Genomic DNA, 23,401 nt, shown 5'->3' on the forward strand with positions numbered 1-23,401 from the left:
TATGTTCTCCCACAACATGCAAAGGTTTGCTCTTTCCTTGAGCTCTCCATGACCCTGCAAACTTTGGTCGTGGCGTTTCACAGTGGTTAGGATCCTGGAATATCTGCTACTTTGTCTCCCATGGATTTTCCAAACCACAATGTTAAATCACTATTTTGTGGGCAGCCATTTTGTGAATAGTAAATCTTCTTCTTTGGTATTCTGCCTTTCGACAGGCTCTTGCCCCATTCATACAACTACCTGTCTATGGTCCCTTTCTTTAGATACTTGTATCATCCTTCTTTAACCATATCTAGCATTGCTAGTCATTCCTTCCTCATTGTCTTTTACCCTCCATCTACCTTAAATCATCGTTTTCAGCAGGCCTTCATGTCTGATGACGTGACCAATCCAGTTCTTTTTCCTTCTTCTGATGGTTTCGATGATGGAACGTCTCTGCTTGACCTTCTGAGCACTTCCTCATTTGTCACCCTCTCTGACCAGCTAATTTTCAACATTCGTCTCCAGAACCACTCCTTGATGTCTGCCTTGCACAGGCTCCATGTCTCTGCTCCATATTGGAGCACACTCCATATAACCAGTTTGACAATTCGGACTTTCAGGTTGATACTCAGCCCCTTGGTTAACAAGCCCTTTCGTGTGTTGAATGCACTCTTTGCCATTACAATTCTCAATATTATTTCTCGTGCATCTCCCATCTTCTGTCAGTATGGTACCAGGGTATTTGAACTCTGATACCTGTTCCAGTTGTTGTCCAATTACTTTAATGTCTATCTCTGATATGTTTTTTTCCACCTTCATCACTTTCATCTTTTTGATGTTCATCTTCATCCCACACTCCTCCACTACCCTGTTCAAGGAATCCATCATCCATTAAAGGCTTTCCATAGTGCTAGTTGTCATTTCCTGATTGTCTGCAAATTGGACTGCCTGTACTTGATGCCCGCCAAATTTTACTCCTGCCTCCACTGTTTCGAGCGACTCCTTCACCATCGCCTCTGCATAGTCGTTGAATAATAGGGATGATAATAGTAATCAGAGGATTTGGTAAGAGTGAAATGTCTCCAGTGCAAAATGCCCACACAATGAAAATACAGGATCGTTAAGTAGATAAACAAGACTTATTAAGCTAAAGTTTTCAGCTTTTTAATTCTTCAAAGAGGGAACTTGTTTTGTCAAGTTCTGTTACTTAAATTACCAATGATCTATCTGATCCTGCCTTGCATTTTTCCAGTCACCTGAAAACCCAGTTAACAGTTTTATCTAAAATAAAAGCAAAATACTGCGGATTCTGTAAATCTGAAATAAAAACAGAAAGTGCTGGAAATACTCAGCAGGTCTGGCAACATCTGCAGAGAGAGAAACAGAGTTAATGTTTCAGGTCTGAGATCTTTCATCAGAACTGGCAAGGTTAGAAATGTAATAATTTTTGAGCAAGTGAACGTGGTTGGGAAAGAAGAACAAAAGGGAAGGTCTGTGATAAATAGGGCAGAGGGCAGGAGAGATTAAATGACAAAGTTGTCATGGAATAAAAGGCAAAGGGAGTAGTAATAGCCATAGTTAAAGACAAAGCATTTGTCCAGAGAGCATGTTTTATCTGTTCCTCTAATCATGCAATCAGATAAAAGTCTACTAAAATATTTTCTGACTGGGTGAAAAAAATAAATTTACAGTCAATCAGAAATTGCAACAGTTCCCAGGTGTTCTGTTGCCAGCGTACTGCCATTCTGGAGATGAATGTTTGGAGAAGCATAAGAATGAGATAGAGTGATGTGTCCAGTAGACAGGTGCCTGGTTTACTCTCTGCTCCTTTCTAATAATGCAATTTAGGTTAGAAATACACGTGAAAAATTATGGGCAAAAACCCCACATTCTACTTCAACGTGTGGCGATTGAAGAGGTGCTAATAGGTTAGGTCACAGGGCAACCTTGCTGACAAGTACTTTTAATTGTTACTGTACTAAAGAAAGTGTATATTTCTAGTTTCAATATCTCTGTCTGTTTTGTGAGGAACAATTATTTTTAATTTCAGCTAGAGTTCTAGTTATCATTCCAAGCTTAAACACTGAAAGTTGAAGTAATTTTGATTGTTTTTCTTCCCTTGAAGAAATTATATAAAGAAGCCTGGGAGGAGGAAAAGACTTTCTACTATCCTTACTCTGACAGTCCAGAGCTGAGACGAGTTGCCAATGCTCAGAAAGCTTTGAGTGATGTGAGTAACTTGAACATAAATTACTCGGATCTTTTGGATGTGGGAGGTTTTAATAGAATGATCACAGGAATTAAAAAGATTTTTGATCATTTACACACTTTTCAACAAAGAAAGTGCAGTGAAGAATGAAAACTTTATAGAATTGTAGAGCTATTCAGCACAGGAGGCCACTTGACCCATCATTCCTGTGCTGTCTCTTTGAAAAGGATACCCAATTAGACCCACTCACCCAGCTTTTTCCCCATCACACTGCAAACTTTCCCTTTTCAAGTATCTCTCCAATTCCCTTTTAAAAATTAACTGCTGAGTCTGCTTCCATCACCCTTTCAGACAGTGCATTTCAAATGTGTATCAGTGACAATAAAGCAGAAAATCATCCTCGCAGAGCTGAGACAGATAAAAGTTTGAAACTCATGCCCTCTTACGTTATGGTCAGGATTTTATTTGAAGATTTGATTTTTCTGTGCCATACAAATTCTCTACATGCCCACGAGATCCTCTCTGAGTAAATTCCTTTAAAAACTGAAAGCCCCAATCTTCTTTAGCCTTTCCTCTTAACTGATTAGTCTTACGGCTCTTTTTTTTGCATTGTTCATGATCTGAATATGTCCCTTGTGATCAAAACTGGTCAAAGCACTCAAAGTGATCAGAATAGTGTACTGTTTTAGCATGACCTCCTCTGATTTGGACTGCACTGTTTGTGGAGATATAGGTTAGTTGATTGCTGCTCTACAATTACCTGACATATATACAAAGTCAAATAATATCCCTACATCTTTTTTTTTAGAGATACAGCACTGAAACAGGCCCTTCGGCCCACCGAGTCTGTGCCGACCATCAACCACCCATTTATACTAATGCTACACTGATCCCATATTCCTACCACATCCCCACCTGTCCCTATATTTCCCTACCACCTACCTACACTAGGGACAATTGCTAATGGCCAATTTACCTATCAACCTGCAAGTCTTTGGCATGTGGGAGGAAACCGGAGCACCCGGAGAAAACCCACGCAAACACAGGGAGAACTTGCAAACTCCACACAGGCAGTACCCAGAATTGAACCCGGGTCCCTGGAGCTGTGAGGCTGTGGTGCTAACCACTGCACCTCTATGCCGCCCTAATCTCTTTTAAATTCATGATCAGCTATTTCAACACTGTCTATTAAGGATTCATGTTGCCAATTTTTTTCTTCCTGTGTGCATTAATTAACACATTTTGGTATTAGATATCATTTTATTACTAAAATGATAAATATCAAAGACAGTGGCCTAGTGGTAATGTCACTATACTAGCAATCCAGAGGCCCAGGTTAATGCCCTGGAGACCCAGGTTCAAACCCCACCATGGTAGCTGGTGGAATTTAAATTCAATTAATTCATAAATCTGGAATTAAAAGCTAGTCTCAGTAAAGGCACCATGAAACTATCATTGATTGTTGTAAAAACCCATCTGGTACACTAATGTCCTTTGGGGAAGGAAATCTGCTGTCCTAATCACAGGAAATGTGATTGACTCTTAACTGCCCTCTGAAATGGCCTGGTAAGCCAGTCAGTTGTCAAGGGCATTCAGGGATGGGCAACAAATGTTGGTCTTGCTAGCGACACCCACATCCCATGGAAGAATAAAAAAAGTTGAGCATATGGAGAGGTGAATTATCGACAGGGCAATAAATGATCCACAGAATCAGGCTAGTTATTTACTTTCACTAACCAACCAATTTCTTCTTTCCACCTAGATTGAATATAAGAAAGGACACCAGGAGCAAATTTCAAAGTACACTTCACTGGCAGACCCACCAGATGTGGTGTTAGCCAAAAAGGTTGTCAATCAGCTCAGTGATGTGAGTATCAGCAGCAACAGCACCTTTAAGAAGGAAAAATGCACCAAGGCATGTCACAGAGGTGTAAGCAGACAAAAGTAGATGTCAAGCCAAAGAAGGAAATATTAGGGGGGATGACTAAAAGTGTACTCAAAGGTATGGGTTTAAGGTGGGTCCTAAGGGAGGAGAGACAGGAGGGTGTGGGGTTTGAGGGAGGGAATTCTAGAGAGTGAGACCCAGGTATTTGAAGGCATGTCCGCCAATGTTTGGACAATGGAAATTGGATGTACAAGACACCATGGTTGGTGGAATGCAGCATTCTGGGGGTGTTGTAGGGCTGAAGGAGGTTGCAGTGATGGGGTTAATGCATGAAGGATTTAAAGACGTCAGTGAGAATTTTAACTGGGAGCCAGTGTAGGTCAGGAAAGGCAGTGGATGACAGTTGAAATACAGGCAACAGAGTCCTGGATGAACCAAAGTTTATGCAGGGTGGAAGATGGGAGGCCGGTCAAGAAATAGTCACATCTGGAAATGATACAGGCATGGATGAGGGTTTCAGCGGCATAATGACTGAGGTAGGGATGGCCACTAGCAATGTTGCAGAGGTGCAAGTTTGTGGTTTTTGTGATGGACAGGATATGGGGTCCGAAGCTCCAGTTTGAATAGGATGCTGAGGTTATGAACAATCTGACTTAACCCAAGACCATGGCCAGGGAGAAGAATGGAATTAGTGACAAGTATACAGAGCTTGTGCTAGAGTTGGAAGCCAATGGCTTTGGTCTTGGAAATGTTTAACTGGAGGAAATTGGAGCTTGATGTTGGACAGCAGTCTGGTAGCAAGGGCAAAACAAGTGCTTGAGAGGCAGAGGTGGGTTCTTCAGCATTCATGTGGAAGTTGTCCCTATAACTTTGGATTTCATCACCAAGGGGCAGGATGTATATGAGTAAGAGGAGGGGGTCACTGATAGGTCTTTGGTGGAATCCAGGGGTAATGGTATAGGGACAGGAAGAAAAGTTATTGATAGAGATGCCCTGGCTAATATGCCAGATATGCTCAAGTCTGCACCCCTTCAACTTGAGAGAGTAAAGATGGGGGCCATCCAGGGGAATGACTCGGATGGAAGAAAGCAAAGGTTTTACTGGGGACAAGGGCAGCAAAGGTAAAGGAGAGGGAGTCGTTGAGTGAACTGATGGCTTCAGAAGTATTGTGGGTGAATAGAGGGCCAAGGCTAGGGAGTTTGGACTGTTGGCAATTGCAATTGTTTGAGACTTTGGGGAGAATTTTTTTCTGGGGTGGACACAAATGGAAGTGGGACTGGAAGGGAATGGGGGATGTGGGTGACAACGGATATAAGTTAGTGGTCGGGGATGGCCTTATCTGTGATGAGACGACAGGAGTAGGAAAGCCATGTGAGATGTCAAGGTTCAGAGGGTGGCCATGCATATAGGTACACACATTTATATGGATGGAGAGGTCGAGGAAGGACAGAAAGGGCAATTAAATCAGATGATAAAAAAGCTCTGTTAAAATGGAGACTGGAATCACTCAGTGCAGATGCTGAATGGAGACATGAAGAAAGATATCTCAAGAAGAAACTTGAGGTTTGTTCCTGCTGGCATCAGTATAGAAATTGTTACTCCTTGGAATGCTGATCTCAGTGCAACAGACCTTCTGCTGAGCTGAGTCAATTTTTTTTTAGAAAGCTTTCAAAAAGTAAATACCATTATACTTAATATCCAGGCAGATTACCTGCCAGGCATGGCTAACAGCCAGATTGAATTAACACACTGGGGAGAATTCTATGGGTTTGGAGGTGGGAGGACCTATAATCAGGCGAGAAAGCCCTCTGCCACCTTCCCGCCTCCATGCAAATTAAGTCCGGGCAGGAAGGCCTGTGAATGGACTTGCCGCACCATTGCCAATTGAGGCCCTTAAGTGGGCAATTAATACTCAATTAAGGGTCTCAACCTGTTGCCGCCAGAATTAGCCCAGTGGTGGGCTGGCCCCTTGCCACAAGGTGAGCATACCAAGCAAACATGTGGAGGTTGTTTGCTGGCTCTGTGGGGGATGGGAGGAAGGGGCGGGGGTCCCTCATTAAAAGGCACTTAGGAACTAGGAACCGGCATCAGGGAGGGGTGGCCCGCTGAGAGCCACCCCTGAACTTGCTGCTGTCATCCCCCCCACCCCCACTACATCTCCACTCCACGAAACCCCCTCCTGCCTTGGCTTACCTGTGGCCTGGTTCCAGCACCTCCGGTGAGCAGTCTGTCAGCAGTTGCCCTCGAGGTGGCTGCAGAGGGGAGGAGACTGTTGCCCACCTCCTGTCTTTGCAAAGCAGGTGTGGAAAGAGATGCAGTGGTTTTTGTCAAGGTTGATCCCAAGGAGTTCTGTAACACAGGAGTCTGTGCTCTACAGGCTGTTCCCAGGGACGCACACTGAGATAAACATCAACTGCTGCTGGAGGACCATCAATTCGGTGAAAGACGCTCTTTGGTCTGCCCAAATCTTTCTGGTCTTCCATTGAAAAGAGTTGTCCACGACCGAGTGTTGCATGCTGGCACATTCCAAGGTCCAGGACTACGTGCTGAGGGACGCACTAAAGCTTGGGGCAGCCGCTGCAAAGGCTCAATGGGGAAAGACCACTGTGTAAGGTCCTCCCAACAAAGTGAACTGAGGGGCTGGACCCCTGGGAAACCCCTCGGGCTGTATACACCAAATATGAGTTTGCTGTAAAATGTACATGGCATGCAAAATGGAATGGAAGGGTTGTGAGGCAACTCACTCCTACATTGAAGAAAACTGATTTCCTTTGCACTTTTTGGAATGCCAACCTGGTACTGTTATGTAATACATATTTCACAGGTTTTTATGAATAAAGTATATTTTTGGGAAAAAAAAGAATTGCTGGCTGCTGATTGGCCAGCAGCTCTCAGCAGGTGGGACTTCAATTGCCAGGGTTCTCAATCCCAGGAAAGACCCGCCACTGTCCACTTCAGTGCCAAATTGGCACGTAATGCGGTGGGCCTTCCCGAGATGAGGCAACATGGAGCTTTAGCTGGTGGCTGAGACCCCGGTCGCAAAGTATAATCACCCCCATTGGGTTTGTCTCAGCAGTGTCTCAGGTGAACAGGTATTTTGCATGTGGGATTTCACACTTTACCTTCCAATATCAAGGGACTAATTATTGCTTTTGGAGAACAGCAGATCTGTTTCTGGCAAAACGTGTCCAAGGGAAAATTGCATTGATAGGAGTGCCTTTTAACATTAATTAGGCCACTAGCATACAATAATAAGGGAGAAGAAGATATCAGATCAGTGCCATTAAGCACTCTTGTTTATCTACATCCTGTCTCTGGCATATTAACATTTAATTGTTAGGGAAGTTTGAGAATTTTAATGACAGCTTTAATAAATATTCAACCCAGCATTATATTTCAACTGATTAGAGTGCAGGGAAATGTCAACCTTCGCCACATTGAATCAGTCGAGTGAGAAATCATCTCAGAAGAATTACTGTGGTGAAATTGTTTTGGAATTGATTTGGAAATCTGCTAAATCTGGGTTATTTTCCTATTGAGTTTTTAATCAGCTTCTTTTGTAGTTTTTGCATTCATATTACAAATGAATTACCCATATCTTTCAGTAAGACTGCCTGATTACCCAAATATAATCAAAAACGGAAATAATGAAAATAATACGTCCCTCCATTTTCTTACAGCTTAAGTACCATGAAGATTACAACAAAAATAAGGGCAAGTGGAGTCAAACGCCTTGCTATGAAGTCGCAGTTGCACGAATGAATGCTGACAATTTGAGCACTGTAAGTGTTTTTCCAAAAATCTGTCCAGTTTCTTATTTAAAATATCTTAAGGTGCAAAAAAGGTGAGGGAGTTGGTACATGCGCTGGCCAGAAATAAACCAGGCCAATCCCAGATTCGATCACCCTGTCTATGCTGTTTATTTGGTCTCAGCTGAGGTGAATCCAGTGGTACTGCAATCTGTCTCAGCCAGGAAGGGGAAGAAACAGCTCAAAGTTCCAATCTCAATCACTGTCCAGTCACCCTTTTTGGAAAGTGAGCACCGGTGGATGTCAATTAAGGACAAGATTGGCTTGACTGTGAAGCCCCGCAGGTGACTAGCCTACCAGCACACTATGGGGTAGATCTGGACTTTGTGCAACGGTGTAAAATGGGCAATAGCAGGTTAGCAGCCCGTCTTGCATCTCTCCTGATTTTTATTTTGTTTACTTCAATGGCACAGAAGCACATACATGCAACTAGGCCATAATGTGGTAGATGAAAGCCAATACAGCTAAGAGTAAGGTGTTACAAATTAGAAGGAAAAATGGGTGGGGGACATACCAAATGTATCAAGCTAGCTAGAAGAGATCTGAGAGTGATAGTAGACTCAAAGCTTGAGTTTGAGTGAATAGGCAATCAAAACTAGCCCAGAGACCACACTAACCATGCTTATATTATCTGGTACTTCACCTGCCTTTTATAAGATGTAATCTCCTCCCTAGCCAGGAACTGGGTCCAGCTCTCTTTTGCTGGTATGCAGAGACAGTGCTCACTGCATGAGCCGGCAGGCTGTTCCAACGGTCTACTCTCCTCTGAGAAAAGAGGAACCACCTAATTTTTAACCTAGCCCTACACTTTCATAATTTATACATACGCTGGTCTTAACCAATTTTTATCAAATTGGAAAGATCTATGAATAGGAATGCAACCTCACCTTTTAATTATTTTATAAGCTTTATCAAATCAGCCCACAGTATTTATGGCCCTGATATTAATAGGGAGACAATGAGGGTGCGTGGTTGAAGGGAGGAAACCCAGAAATCCCAGGGACGCGGAGGTCTTGAAGGGTTTAACGGCAGGACATCATTATCAATTTTTAAAATTGTTTCCCACCCAGTAACTGACCAGATTGAGAGGCTGACCGGATGCCAGGTGGGAAAGCCAGGGGTAGTGTTAATTATGTATTAATTGTATTTAATTTTATGTAGATGGTGGACATTAACTAGTGATTCACTTGAATCCCTATAAATAGACACACACTGAAACTGTGATTTTTGGGTTAAGAGGTGTATGCTTGTAATGTGTACCTCTGTAAATAAATGTAGAAGTGTATAAAGATTGGCTCCAGTTTCATCCTTCACCAACTGGATTTCTAGGAAGGAACAGGTGGAAGCTCACGGATCGTGGGGTAGGGTGGGAGGATAGGTGTCTTGGACTAGCAATCATGAGGGAAAGAACGATCACAGGATGAAGTGGGTGGGGGGGTTGGTTGGCAAATTGTGGGGCAGAAGGCTCGGGATCATGGGTATGTAGCTGGGATAGTCGGCCGATTGCGGCAGCAAGGAGAGGTTGTGATCGGCAGAAGGTTAGTTTGAGGGGTCGGGGGAAGCGCTCCTGTTCCTCCTGGCTCACAAGCTATGCTCTAAAAAGCACTTACCTTCTACAGCTGGCAGTTCCTGTCTTCATTTTGCTGCTGGATATCCTCAGCCCCTGGAAACCCGGCCAGCAACCATTAAATTTAACTCCGGCTTCCCACTGCACTGTGAAATGATGAGACGCACCTCTCCAAGACAGGGCACAGATATACAGTGCAACCCACCATAATGAAAATGGTGACAGCCTGTAATGCAGTGGTTTGTGCAGGATTAGTATCAACCCCCGTGTTTATCTAAAGCGAACAAAACCAGCTTTTAAGTCTATCTGAGTAACTATGGTTTAAGCTGGGAATCATTCTTGGGGCCCTCCTCTGAACCTTTTCCAAAGCCTCTGTATGTAATCCACCCTATGAGGAAGCAAAACCAGACACGGTATTCTAAGTGTGGTTTAGACAAAGGTCCTGTACAAGGACAAGATAATGGGCTTGAATAGTTCTGTTAATACAACCCAATACCCTATTTGCTTTGGGTATGGCTTCTCAACATCAGTTAAGAACCTTTTCAAGGATTATGAACTATCCGTTTGTGCTTTTCTCCTTTTTAATTAGAAAAAATACAATGAGGGCTATGAGGAAATGAAAGACCAAATTTACTTCATGCAGACCGAAACTCCCGAATATAAAGCCAATAAGCGTGCTAAGGATGCTACTAGCACGGTAGGTGATTTACAATTAATCATGTTCATCTTACATACGCGCTGCCATTTATTTTTTATTTAATACCTCTGCTGAAATAAGGAGAAGAATCTCAGACAATCAAAAGATACTAATGGAATTGCACTTTAAGCAATCCAGGACGGCTGTTTGGATTCGTCAAAATTGATCTGAAATAGAAATTGAGTCAATACAGTCAGTTTTTTAGGTTCACAATTGCATTGCAGCAAATATGAATGGTTAAGTATGGGGGAACGTTATTTCTAAGCAGGATTAATTTTCATGGGTGAGTCTTCTGGAAGATTGACTGTATTGTGAAGATTAGATTCAGAATTTTTTTTTTTATTATCCTGTGTGGTTTTTAATTTTTTCAGGACCAGGAGGCCTGATACTGGCCTGAGATTGGTCCTTGAGCCTCATTTCAATAAATTGGGTGCGATGCTGGCATCCTTTTGGGCCACAACAGTCAGCTCACCCATCTCCAAAAACAAATTTCAGGCCGTTGCATCAAAAACCTATAAGTGGAAGAATTGAAGTTGCACTAATCATTTATGTCTTTTGCATCTTTAGATAAAGTACAGAGCTGATTATGAGAAGACCAAAGATAAAACTGATTACAGCACCCTACCTGTTGCAGAAAATCCTCTGCTTCGACAGCTGAAGCATGCTGGCCACTTAGTAAGCGATGTAAGTATTTACAACAACAACGTACCTTTACACAGTGATAAACATTCCTAGACACTTCATGGGTACAGAAGGAGAAAAATAGCAACAATAAAGTAATTTATAACAAGTCAAAGAAGAGCTAAATATCGCTAATGCTGGAAGTCTGAAATAAAAGCAGAAAATATTGGAACCACTCAACAAGTCAGGCAGCGTTTGCAGAGAGAGAAACAGAGTTGATGATTTAGCTCAAAGACATGCCATGGTGTGAGAGATAGGAGAGGTGCTCAAAAGCTTGGTGGAGAGAGAAGTGGAGAGATAGAGGGGTTTAGGGAGGGACTTTCAGAAAGTGCAGCTGAAGGAGCTGCCATTAATAGTGGGGTGAAGGTGATGTTGGGTTCTGGGAATATAGAAAGGCTGGAGTGGGAGGCCGGAAGCACGCCGGAGGGAGGTTGCAGAGATAGGGTTGGGCTGAAGCCATGGAGGATTTGAAGAAGACAGTCAGTATTTTAAGTTCTACTGGGTATCAAATATGTAAATTCTGTTCTGCAAACCTGCCACAATTTCCTTTTATTTTGACAGAATCGGTACAAGAAAGATTATGAAAAGACTCGCAAAACAAGCATGAACTACTGTGATACTCCAAAGTTCAAAACTGACAAAGTGCTGACGAATCTCAGTGATGTAAGTACCGCAATGCTCTAGTGACCTTGGTATTAAAAATCAGTATTTGAACTGGGCTGACATCATTATTGTGAATTATTCCATATTAGGTCAAATATAAGCAGAATTATGAAGACTTAATCAAGGGCCACTATATTGGCAGCCATGAGGACCCATATACGGCTCACTGTTTGAGAGTTGGAGCAATGAAAAGTGATGTAAGTACACAAAACTTAATGTGATAACAACTGATAAATTGCTAATAGCATTCCTTGTTAATGCTGCATGATAAATAATATTATATTATCTTTTTCTGAAGAAAAATTATAAAGAGGACTATGAAATGGATAAAGGAAGGTGTTATTTCCCTCAAACTATTACTCCAGAGTATGAAGCTATGAAGAGCAGTTACCAGTGTAAAGATGTGAGTATCTAAAAAGTGTTCCAGCACAAACGCCTCAATTTGACCACTTGACCTGGAATTCTCATGGTCCATTCACAAATCCAGGTCTTAACAATTTCCAGTTAGAAATCATATTACTATGAGGTGTAGAGATTTAATGCATATGGATATTTAACAATGGTCACAGGTATGTTCTACAGACTCCTGCCACCACCACCACCATATAGCCCCTCAAGCCTGCTTCATTATTCAATATGATCATGGCTGATCTTGGGCTTCAACTCCACTTTCCCGCCCACTCCCCAAATCACCTGATTCCCTGAGAGATCAAAAATCTGTCTATCTCAACCTTGAACGATGGAGCATCCACAACCCTCCGGGGTAGAGAATTCCAAAGATTTACAACACTCTGAGTGAAGAAATTTCTCCCAAAAGCCTTTATTTACATATCGACATCAGAGAAGTCAAAATGCACAAAAGTATTTATCCAAACATTACCCTTTCCATAAAAGAAAGATTTGTATTTACATTGCAAACAAAAAGGGACCAGTACATTTGCACATTTTTAAAACAGACAACTTAATAAATTTGACAAAACCCACAAAGGTGTATCAACAATTTCTGCCTCTACTTAATTGTAAATCCATTCAGAATCTTAGGGATGCTGAACTCTGAGGCTAATCCACAGAGGCTCTGTCTGAACACAAAGAAGTAAAGCAGTCTTAGTAGCCTTTTGAAAACAAATTTGATTTTCTTTCCTTAAGGAGTCATCTTTCCACCTCTTAATCCTCCAAATCCACCCCATCCTCTTTCATGGGGTCGAACACCTTGCTGGTTTTCACCTTTCAGTTTAGCAAAGTCAAGTGTCATTTTGCATCCATATATTCCTCCATCTTCCATCGTTTCCTTTGCTGATTTTGCATCTTCTTCTGATGGAAAGTTCACAAAGCCAAAACCTTTTGATTTTCCAGATTCTCTGTCTAACACTCTCAGCTCCTTCAAAGGCTTCTTTTAAAGTTTCTTCAGTTGTGTCATCAGAAAGGCCACAAACAAACTTGCTAGGACCATCACCACCTCTGTGCCCTTGGTTGCTGAAATTCAACCAGCTTCCCCTTCAATTTCTGTGTTGCTGTGATTCTCAAGAGCTTCTTTAGCATCCTCAATAACTTCAAATTTAACAAATGCAAATCCTTTTGGTCTGCCATTCTTTTCTGGTAGTTTGATCAATGATACCTTTTCAAAAATACTCTGAAGGTTTACTTCTATTGCAGAATATGCCAAGTTATTTACAATGTAAGTATCAGAATCTGCTTGTGTTTGTCTACGCTTTATATTTAACATACTCTTATTGCTGGTGAAATCAATAATGACAACCGTGTCCTCAACTTCAGTGCCTTGTTTCTGTTCCAATGCTGTTAATGCAGCTGCTTCATTTTCAAATGCAAAAGACACAATTCCCTGATTCCCTGAACTGTCATGAAAAGCAGGAATTCTAATAGCAGCTGCATCCTCAAAAATCACTTGGAGCTCATCCCAGGTTATCGTGAGTGGGAGATGTTTGACAAACAATGTCCTGCAGTCCCTTTCTCTTTTACTATCTGCATTGCTTTCCTTGCTAGTGTGTTTTGTCAAGTTTGACTGTAAGTCCTAGTACTTTGTTTCCATTGAATTCCAATGCCTTTTCCAGTTGTTCTTCGCTTTCAAAGTGTGTGTAATAGATTTTCCTGCTAGATCCAATGCGGACATCTGTGACTGAAAATTTCCTTTTGGTGAAGAAGCCATTCAAGGCTTTCTTCAATTCCTCAAAGTTCTTTTCGGAGTTCAAAATCACCGCAAATAGCGAAAAGGATACATCCTTTTCAGTTTTATGCTTCTCCTCTTTCTTTCCCTTTCCAGGTTTCTTTTGCACAACTATCTCAACTTCTTCCTTTGTTTTTTTAGTCGCAGCAGCTGCACACTTGGTAATAGACTTCTCTTCTGGTACGAGGAGGATTACTAGTCCAAGCTTTTGACTTGTTTCAGCTGAAATGAAGGGAGTTTGCTGAATGTCCACTATCTGGAACTGAAGTTCTTCTTTCTTCCTATTGCATTAGACTCTCAGCTTGGTTTGTCCTCTGGGGCTGAGCATTATTCCATCATAGAGCCTGAACTTTATCTTCGACAGCTTCATATTTGGGTTACCATCTTGTGTAATTTCACATAAGTCTGCAAAGCGTGTCGAACCAGTATCTATCTGACACCTCACATCAGTTTGATGTTCTCCTTTTGCTGTCATCATTCCAAGAGTCACAAACCACTTTCGACCTCGAGATTTGACATGTTCTAATGTATAGAGTGATTTGTCAGAATCATCATCTAACATCTCTCCATTAACCATCTTTGCTTTTCTTCTTGCTCACAAAACATTTGCGTGCGAAGTTGTTCAGCTATTTGCAGTTAGAGCACTGCTTTCCCCACACTGGATATGCTTCTTTTTCCTTCTTGTGATGTCTCCCACAGTGTTTACATCCAGTCCTCTGGCCTTGATCTTTCTGCTGGCCCTTCTGAATGTTGTCCTTCTTTTTCATTATTGATTTGTGCTTGGAAGACGTGGACTGCCTCTCAGCATTGTGCACTGCCTCCTTGTTTCTCCCATCAATACTTTGCAGCTGTTGATTAGCCACCTCAGAGCTTCTGCACGTGTCAATGGCTTTCTTGAGAGCAAACTTCTCTTCTTTCAGCAGACGTGCTCTCACAGTGGGATCTTTTGTTCCGAAGACAATCCTATCTCTGATGAGATCATCCTTCAGTTGCTAAAACTCACAAGACTCAGCTATACGTCTCAGTACAGTCACATTCTGATCGATACTCTCCCTCTCTTCCTGAGCTCTAGTGTTAAACACATAGGGGTGAATTTTACAGACCCCCCACCGATGTTGGGGGTTGTGGCGGAGGGGCCGGGGGAGGCTGGAAAATGTCTCCAGGAGAGGCCTACCATGCACCTTGACACCGGCAAGGCCTGACCCCTTATTACCAGCGGTGGCCAGGCCTCGGTGGCAGCACCTCCCGCTGCTTGGCGGTGGGCTCAAAATTTAAATATGTAAACTTATTTAAAATATTGAATTAAATACTTACCCGCTCCCACCTTTGGTCCCGTGGTGATATTCGTGCCGGTGGCCGGCATAGGCTGATGCCTATGAATCTCTGACCGGAGATCCGATGCGGGACACTGGCGGGGAGGGGGGAGCAGGTAAGTATTTCAGTTTGGGGTGGGGTGGGGGGGAGCGGGTCAAACCAATACGATTGGTCTAGGGGATGGTGGGAAGGAGTTGAAATAAAAAGTTCATAAACTTTGGAGGGGGTGGTGAGAAGGTAAGTACTTTGGTGGGGGGGTGGAGAGGGCAAGGAATGAATTGTATGGTCATTGTGAGGGTGGGAGAGGGGCAGGAAACATTACATTAATTTTTTCAATAAAGTGTAAAAGGTCTATAACTTTAAATTTGTAAACAAAATTGAAGGACTTGAAGCCCTATAAAAATGGCGTTACTGCCTGCGCAATGGCGCCTGACGCCGTTGCCGGGGACAAGCCGCCTGCCCCCTCCATGTCATCAGGGAGTGGGCGGTTCGTCCCGGCCATGTAGATGAGCTGCCGCATTTAATATCAAGGCAGCTCCATGGAGTAAAGCCCGCGCATGGGGGCCACCATCTTTGAAGCTCCCCCCTGACATCGGGACGAGCTTGTAAAATGCAGCCAAAGAGTTCATAAATGACATTAGTAGAGGGCTCAAAATGGATCTTCAAGGCCTCCAAAATCCCATAAGTTTTGCTTTTCTTCTCCTCGGTGAGATCGAGGGTGACATACAGCTTGTAACACTCCTTCCCCATCAATGATAAAAGATTTGCTGCTCTTATTTGTTCAGGTTTCTTTTCCAATTATGTGGCAATCTCATAATTCTGCATTTGAGACTGGAAGAATTGCCAATTCCCTCTCAAATCTCTCTTCTTGTCCATAGGAGCAGCTATTGGAAAGTTCAAAGCCATAATGACTTACCTGTTGAAGTCCTGTGCAAAGTTGCAGACAGGAGTTGTTTTAAACTCTGATGTTTTACACATCTGCTGTCTGTCTTACAGCTATCAAAATCCTCTCAAATCCAGGCTACTTACTTCTGACACCATGGGCTGAATGTTATGAGTGCGCCGCAGATCGCTGCGGCACACTCTGATGTTGGCGGCATGCCCATGCACTTCGGCCGTCAAAGGCAGAATGGCCGCCCCCGATGGGGTGGCTGCTCCGTCCCACTGCACAGGCGCCGGCGCCATTTTTAAAGAGCTTCAAGCCTTTAGCAAAAATTTGAATTTTTAAAGGTACATTATTGTTCATTTTTCTAAAAGAAATGATTAAAAGCTGGTGGCCCTTTCTCAACACCTCCCCCACCCCCCCCCCCCTCACCCATAGTTATTTTATTGACCTTTATGTAGAAAATTTATTTTATTCCCAACTTGAACTTTCCACCCTGACCTCTTCACATTTGCCCTTCAAGCCCTTCCCACCATCCCCACAGCCAATAAAAAAGGTTTTCCCCACTCCCCTTCACCGCCCTGATAATTTCACTCCCCACCAGTGTTTCGCCTTGGAACTCAAAAGGGAGGTCCGAAGGAGCGCGAGTCGTGGCTGGTGGCCATAAAATCGGCGTGGGATGGCTGCCGGGACCAGGTCAACCAGGAGAGGTTTAGTGAAGGAATTCCAGACCTTTGGGCCTGGGCAGCTGAAGGCTCGAACATTAATGGGGGAGTGATGAAAATTGGAGATGTGAACGATGCATGAAATAGCAAGAGACATAAAAGAGACAATGTGGCAATTGATTGTACTCTGAAAATAAAAAAGCAGCAATAGAGAACAGTCAGTTGGAGGACATAAGAAATAGGTGGCAGAAGTAGTCCATTCGGTCCTTTGAGCCTGCTCTGCCATTCAATAAGATCATGGCTTATCCTATGCCTCAACTACATCTTCCCGCACTATCTCCATGATCCCTCGATTCCCTTAGCATCCAAAAATCTGTTGATCTCTGATTGGAGAACTGTTTTATTTGCTGTGACATTGTAAGTATAACTGAAAAGAACCTGCTTAAAAAATTGCTACATATAGCAATCAGAGTAAATCTCTTATAATGACGAGGATATGATTGATGAGATATTGAATTTTGTTTTACAATTGATGAGTTTCCACAAAAATGACTTTGTTTGTAGAATCAAAATCGGAATTTTTTTTTAAGAGATTCGGCACTGAAACAGGCCCTTCGGCCCACCGAATCTGCGCTGACCAACAACCACCCCACAGTAATCACATATTCCCTACCACCTATCTCCACTAGGGGCAATTTACAACGGCCAATTTACCTATCAACCTGCAAGTCTTTGGCTGTGGGAGGAAACCGGAGCACCCGGCAAAAACCCACGTGGTCACAGGGAAAACTTACAAACTCCGCACAGGCAGTACCCAGAATCGAACGCAGGTTCTTGGAGTTGTGAGGCTGCAGTGCTAACCACTGCACCATTGTGCCACTCTGAATGGTATTGGATTAGATTTTTTTGTCTGGGCAATACAAAGCAGAGGAGAAAAATAATCCCTATTTTTCCAGTTTGCAAAATTTATTAAGGGTTATTAAGCACATTGTTTCTCCAAATTTTCAAAATGACTTAGTGATGATAGGAGAAGCATATCTAATTGTGTTGGAGAACTGCAAACTACTCAAGGCATAAAGGGAAACTTTGAAACTTATTTACTTGGGTCAGTAAGTTAGAATTGGCAATCATCACAACACCACATGATTGTAATATTTGGACTGTTAGGCCCAGGGCCCAGTGAACTTTGTTTAAAACCATCACTCTTTGGTTGTTCAATACCATATGTTTTGTTATGTTCTTTTGCACCTCGAGAAAACAGCTGTGCAAATTACAATATTAGATGTCCCAAAGGTCATTTGTTGAAAACGATAATCACTTATATTGGTTAAAGCAATGTGACTTTTTGATGAATGTTGCTCTTGCAAATAAACACAGCCCTTCATTTTTAAATGGGCATATTCTTTTCTTCACAATTATTCCTTAAGTTTTGCTGATGTTCACAGTTCAATAATATGTCCAAAGTGAAATCTGTTTACCTAATCATAGCATTGGAATAGCTTCTTATTTATCCTGATGGAACGACCGCTATACAGTGTGATTCTTAACAGTGCCATTTCATGCCAGGCCATTTGTATTGTGTGTACAGCGCCAACTGGAGGCCAGAGTGTAAACTGATTTGGGAGTTAACCATCTTCTAATATTCAGAGAAGCTTATTCTTTTTCAAAATCAGCTGGTTTTTCCTTTAGTGATTGCATCAAAACATGATGCAATTACATGTTTGAAACATAGTTGGATAGAAGAATACTAGTGATGAACAATAGTTTGCATAATTAGCAAGCCTTTCGAAGTTGTATCATACCTTTATCAGTGGACTTATTAGGGAAACCTAACCTCACCAGTCAAGTTTCTCCCTGAAAGGTGTAATATCACTAGAATTTAATGGGAGTGTTGGAGCACCCTAACTAAATGTACTTGCTTTGGATTTCCACATGATTTGATCCATTCACTAGTCAGAAACAGACAGGCGGCCTCCAGCCAGCTCTTCTTCAATAGAAAACAAACTGTAGATTTGTATGTGTAAGTACATTAATGGACTGGTGATAATGGTTTGAATAAGCTTGTTCTGACCACATACAAACTATCTTTGTTTAACTATTTATATTACAGCAAGTCTATAAATTACATCCTGATAAAATCAGGTTTACTCAAGTGGTTGATTCTCCAGTGATGTTGCAAGCACAGGTCAATGCCAAACAGCTGAGTGATGTGAGTATCTGTAAAGACTCCAGGTTTCTTGCAGGTATTGTTGGTGATATTCAGTTTTGACCTTGTAATTCTTGCATGTTCCATTTGAAAAACACTGCCAATATTGACATTATATCCAAATATTTGTAAAATTTCAAATGTAAAAGTAACCCCAAAAATGTGAGTATATAATTATGTTCTCTGTTTAACTTGTTAACTAAAGTTAGTGAACTGAAGAAAATATAATCCATAATCTCTATTTTCAGTTAAGAAAGAAAGATTTGCATTTATATGCTGTCTTTCAGTTTTGAATTGTAAATAGAATGTGTTGGAACCTGTTGCATATAGAAAATATTCAGCGCGATCCAACTGATATCAGCCAGTCATAAATGCATATCATGGGCTTGATTTAGTTCTCCCTCAGGCATCGGGTTTCGTGGTGGGGGGGTGGGGAGGCCTAAAGATGGCTCTGGATGAGGTCCGCCATGGACCTCAATGCCAGGAGGTCCCGGCCCGATCCTCCCGGTGGTGGCGAGGCTCCATGGCGGCCCACTGCTGTTGGGTGACAGGACCTCAATTAAAATATTCAAATCAGTAAAATGAATACATTTAAATAGACTTACCTGTGATCTTGAGGGCCCGCCATGATCTTCGCTGCAGCAGCTGGCGCTCCCGCACCTTCAAATCTCCATCCGGGGAAATGCAGCACCACACTGGTGGGGAGGGGGGAGGAGGTAGGATTTTCAGTGCGGAGGTGTGGGGAAACAGGGTCAAATAATGTAATGGGTGTTGGGGATGGCGGGAAAGGTTGCACTTTAAACTTTGTACATTTTGGGGTGGGCAGGTCAGATGTAAATGTTTTTGGGGGGAGGGAAAATATTTACTCTAATTGTCTTTGGCAGCGTGGGAAAGGGGTGTTATAAATTTATTTATTTAATTTTGCAGGGTTACTTCTTTAAAAATTTAAATGTGTCAGCGTGGCTGGCTGCCCTTTTAAATGGGCATCAGCACCTGCCAAGGGCAGCTGACGCCAATGAAGGTGACGGACAGCCCACCCCTCCACATAATTGTGGGGGGGGGGCAGGCTACCCCGCTATTTAAATGAGCTGTCACACAGAGATGGTGGCAGCTCTTTGGTGTGTGGCCCGCACGGGTGGGCTTCCATTTTTTGAGCTCGCTGTCAAATCCAGCCCCGTATATGGATTCTGCTATCAAGTCACATAGAATTTAATCTTAGTATTCAATGCTTTTCAAAAGATTATGTCCTACTGTTTGGTGATATGTGAAGTTTTTTCTAAGTTAGAGTTATAGAGTTTTCTTCTTTGGCCTCCTTGTCTCGGGAGACAATGGGTAAGCGCCTGGAGGTGGTCAGGGAGTTTTACAGCACAGAAACAGGCCCTTCGGCCCAATGCGCCTGCTCCGACCATCAAGCACCCATCCAATCTAATCCCACTTTCCCTCACTTGACCTGTAAACTTGTATGCTATGGAGTATCAAGTGCTTATCTAAATAGTTCTTAAATGTTGTGAGGGTTCTAGCTTCTACCACCTCTTCAGGCAGTATGTTCCAGATTTCAGCCATCCTCTGGGTGAAAGAAATTTTCCTCAACTCCCCTCTGAACCTCCTGCCCCTTAACTTAAATCTATGCCCCCTGGTTATTGACCCCTCCGCTAAGGGAATAAGTTTTTTCCTATCTATCCTATCAATGCCACTCATAATTTTGGATACCTTAATCATGTCCCCCCTCAGCCTTTTCTGCTCCAAGAAGAATAACCCTAGCCTATCCAGTCTCTCTTCATAGGTGAAAGACTCCAGTCCAGGCAACATCCTGGTGAATCTCCTCTGCACTCTCACCAGTGCAATCACATCCTTAATATAGTGTGGTGACCAGAACTGTACACAGTACTCCAGCTGTGGCCTAACCAGGGTTTTATACAGCTCCATCATAACCTCCCTGCTCTTATATTCTATTCCTCAGCTAATAAACGCAAGTATCCCATATGCCTTCCTAACCACCTTATCTACCTGTGTTGCTGCCTTCAGTGATCTATGGGGACAAGCATCCCAAGGTCCCTCTGACCCTCTGTACTTCTTAGGGTCCTACCATCCATTGTATATTCCCTTGCCTTGCTAGTCCTCCCAAAGTGCATCACCTCCACTTCTCAGGATTAAATTCCATCTGCTACTGCTCTGCCCATCTTACCAGCCCATCTATATCATCCTGCAATCTAAGGCTTTCCTCCTCTCTATTTATGACACCACCAATTTTCATGTCATCTGCAAACTTACTGATCATACATCCTATATTCACGTCTAAATCATTAATTTACACTAAAACAGTAAAGGTCCCAGCACGATTCCCTGCGGTACACCACTGGTCAGAAGCCTCTATTCGCAAAAACAACCCTCGAACATCACCCTCTGCCTCCTTCCACTAAGCCAATTTTGGATCCAATTTGCCAAATTACCCTGGATCCCATGGGCTCTTAACTTCTTAACCAATCTCCCATGCAGGACCTTATCAAAGGTCTTACTGAAGTCCATATGGACTACATCAACTGTTTTACCCTCATCTATACATCTAGTCACCGCCTTGAAAAAGTCAATCAAATTTATTACACACGATCTCCCCTGACAAAGTCATGCTGACTATCCCTGATGAATCCCTGCCTCTCCAAGTGGAGATTAATCCTGCCTCTCAGAATTTTTTCCAATAATTTCCCGACCACAGACATTAGACACACAGGCCCATAATTACCTGGGTTATCCCTGCTACTCTTCTTGAATAATGGTACCACATTCGCCGTCCTCCAATCCTCTGGTACCTCTCCTGTGGCCAGAGAGGATTTGAAAATTTGTGTCAGAGCCCCTGCTATCACCTCCCTTGCCTCACATAACAGCCTGGGATACATCTCAACTGGGCCTGGGGATTTAGCCACCTTTAAGCCCGCTAAAACAGCTAATGCTTCCTCCTTTTCAATGCTAATTTGATCAGGTATATCACAATCCCCTCCCTGATCACTACACCTATATTGTCCCTCTCCGTAGTGAACACAGATGAAAAGTAATCATTTAAAACCTCACCTATGTCCTCCGGCTCCACACACAGATTGCCTCTTTGATGCCTAATGGGCCCCATTTTTTCCCTGGTTATCCTCTTGCCCTTAACATACTTATAAAAGGTCTTGGGATTTTCCTTTATCTTGTCTGTCAGTGTTTTTTCATGCCCCCTCTTCGCTCTCCTAATTACTTTTTTAAGTACCCCCCTACACTTTCTATGCTCCTCTACGGCCTCCGCTGTTTTCAGCGCTCTGAATCTGCCATAAGCCTCCTTTTTTCCCCTTATCCAATCCTCTATATCCCTTGACATCCAGGGTTCCCTTAACTTAGTCATAGAGTCATAAAGTTATACAGCACAGAATCAGGCCCTTCAGCCCATCGTGTCTGTGCCGGCCATCCAGCACCCAACTATTCTAATCCCATATTCCTGCCTTGTATGCTATGGCGTTTCAAGTGCTCATCTAAATACTTTTTGAATGTTGTGAGGGTCCCTGCCTCCACCACCTCTTCAGGCAGTGTATTCCAGATTCCAACCACCCTCTAGGTGAAAAGTTTTTCCTCAAGTTTCCCCCTAAACCTCCTGCCCCTTACCCTAAATCTATGACCCCTGGTTCTTGACCCCTCACTAAGGGAAAAAGTTTCTTCCTATCTGACCTATCAATGCCCCTCATAATCTTGTACACCTCAATCATGTCCCCCGTCAGCCTTCTCTGCTCCAAGAAAAACAACCCTAGCCTATCCAGTCTCTCTTCATAGCTGAAATGCTCCAGTCCAGGCAACATCCTGGTAAATCTCCTCTGGATTACCCTCTCCAGTGTAATCACATCTTTCCGATAGTGTGGTGCCCAGAACTGTACACAGTACTCCAGCTGGGGCCTAACTAGCGTTTTATAGAGCTCCATCATAACCTCCCTGCTCTTATATTCTATGCCTCGGCTAATAAAGGCAAGTATCCCATATGCCTTCCTAACCACCTTATCTACCTGTGCTGCGCCTTCAGTGATCTATGGACAAGTACACCAAGGTCCTTCTGACCTTCTGTACTTCCTAGGGTCCTACCATCCATTGTACATTCCCTTGCCTTGTTAGTCCTCCCAAAATGAATCACTTCACACTTTTCAGGATTAAATTCCATTTGCCACTGCTCCGTCCATCCTACCAACCCATCGATACCCCCCTGTAATATAAGGCTTTCCTCCTCACTATTTACAACACCACCAATTTTCGTGTCATCTGCAAACTTACTTATCATTCCTCCTATATTCACGTCTAAATCATCAATGTTGGTCCTACTCTTCACCTTTACGGGATCATGTTGGACCTGAACCCTCACTATTTCCTTTTTGAATGACTCCCACTGGTCTGATATAGACTTTCCTATAAGAAGCTGCTCCCAGTCCACTTTGGCCAGATCCTGTTTTATCATATTGAAATCGGCCTTCCCCTAATTCAGTTTAGTTTAGAGATACAGCACTGAAACAGGCCCTTTGGCCCACCGAGTCTGTGCCGACCATCAACCACCCATTTATACTAATTCGACACTAATCCCATAGTCCTACCACATCCCCACCTGTTCCTATATTTCCCTACCACCTACCTCTACTAGGGGCAATTTA

General features: G+C 42.9%; 1 protein-coding gene and 1 pseudogene across 1 annotated transcript in view; one reads left to right on the forward strand and one right to left on the reverse strand.

Annotated features, from left to right (window-relative positions):
- neb (nebulin) overlaps positions 1-23,401 on the forward strand; it is a 361,674-nt gene that overhangs the window by 25,356 nt on the left and 312,917 nt on the right. The window contains exons 11-19 of the mRNA XM_068036260.1: positions 2,108-2,212; positions 3,954-4,058; positions 7,757-7,858; positions 10,042-10,149; positions 10,717-10,833; positions 11,392-11,493; positions 11,583-11,690; positions 11,792-11,896; positions 18,648-18,746. Of these exons, the coding sequence (XP_067892361.1) occupies positions 2,108-2,212; positions 3,954-4,058; positions 7,757-7,858; positions 10,042-10,149; positions 10,717-10,833; positions 11,392-11,493; positions 11,583-11,690; positions 11,792-11,896; positions 18,648-18,746 (951 nt within the window). The remainder of the gene's footprint in view (positions 1-2,107; positions 2,213-3,953; positions 4,059-7,756; positions 7,859-10,041; positions 10,150-10,716; positions 10,834-11,391; positions 11,494-11,582; positions 11,691-11,791; positions 11,897-18,647; positions 18,747-23,401) is intronic.
- On the reverse strand, positions 12,503-14,252 carry LOC137371795 (nucleolin-like; annotated as a pseudogene).

This window comes from Heterodontus francisci, chromosome 7 (genome assembly GCF_036365525.1).
Source record: "Heterodontus francisci isolate sHetFra1 chromosome 7, sHetFra1.hap1, whole genome shotgun sequence".
NCBI classification, from domain to species: domain Eukaryota; kingdom Metazoa; phylum Chordata; class Chondrichthyes; order Heterodontiformes; family Heterodontidae; genus Heterodontus; species Heterodontus francisci.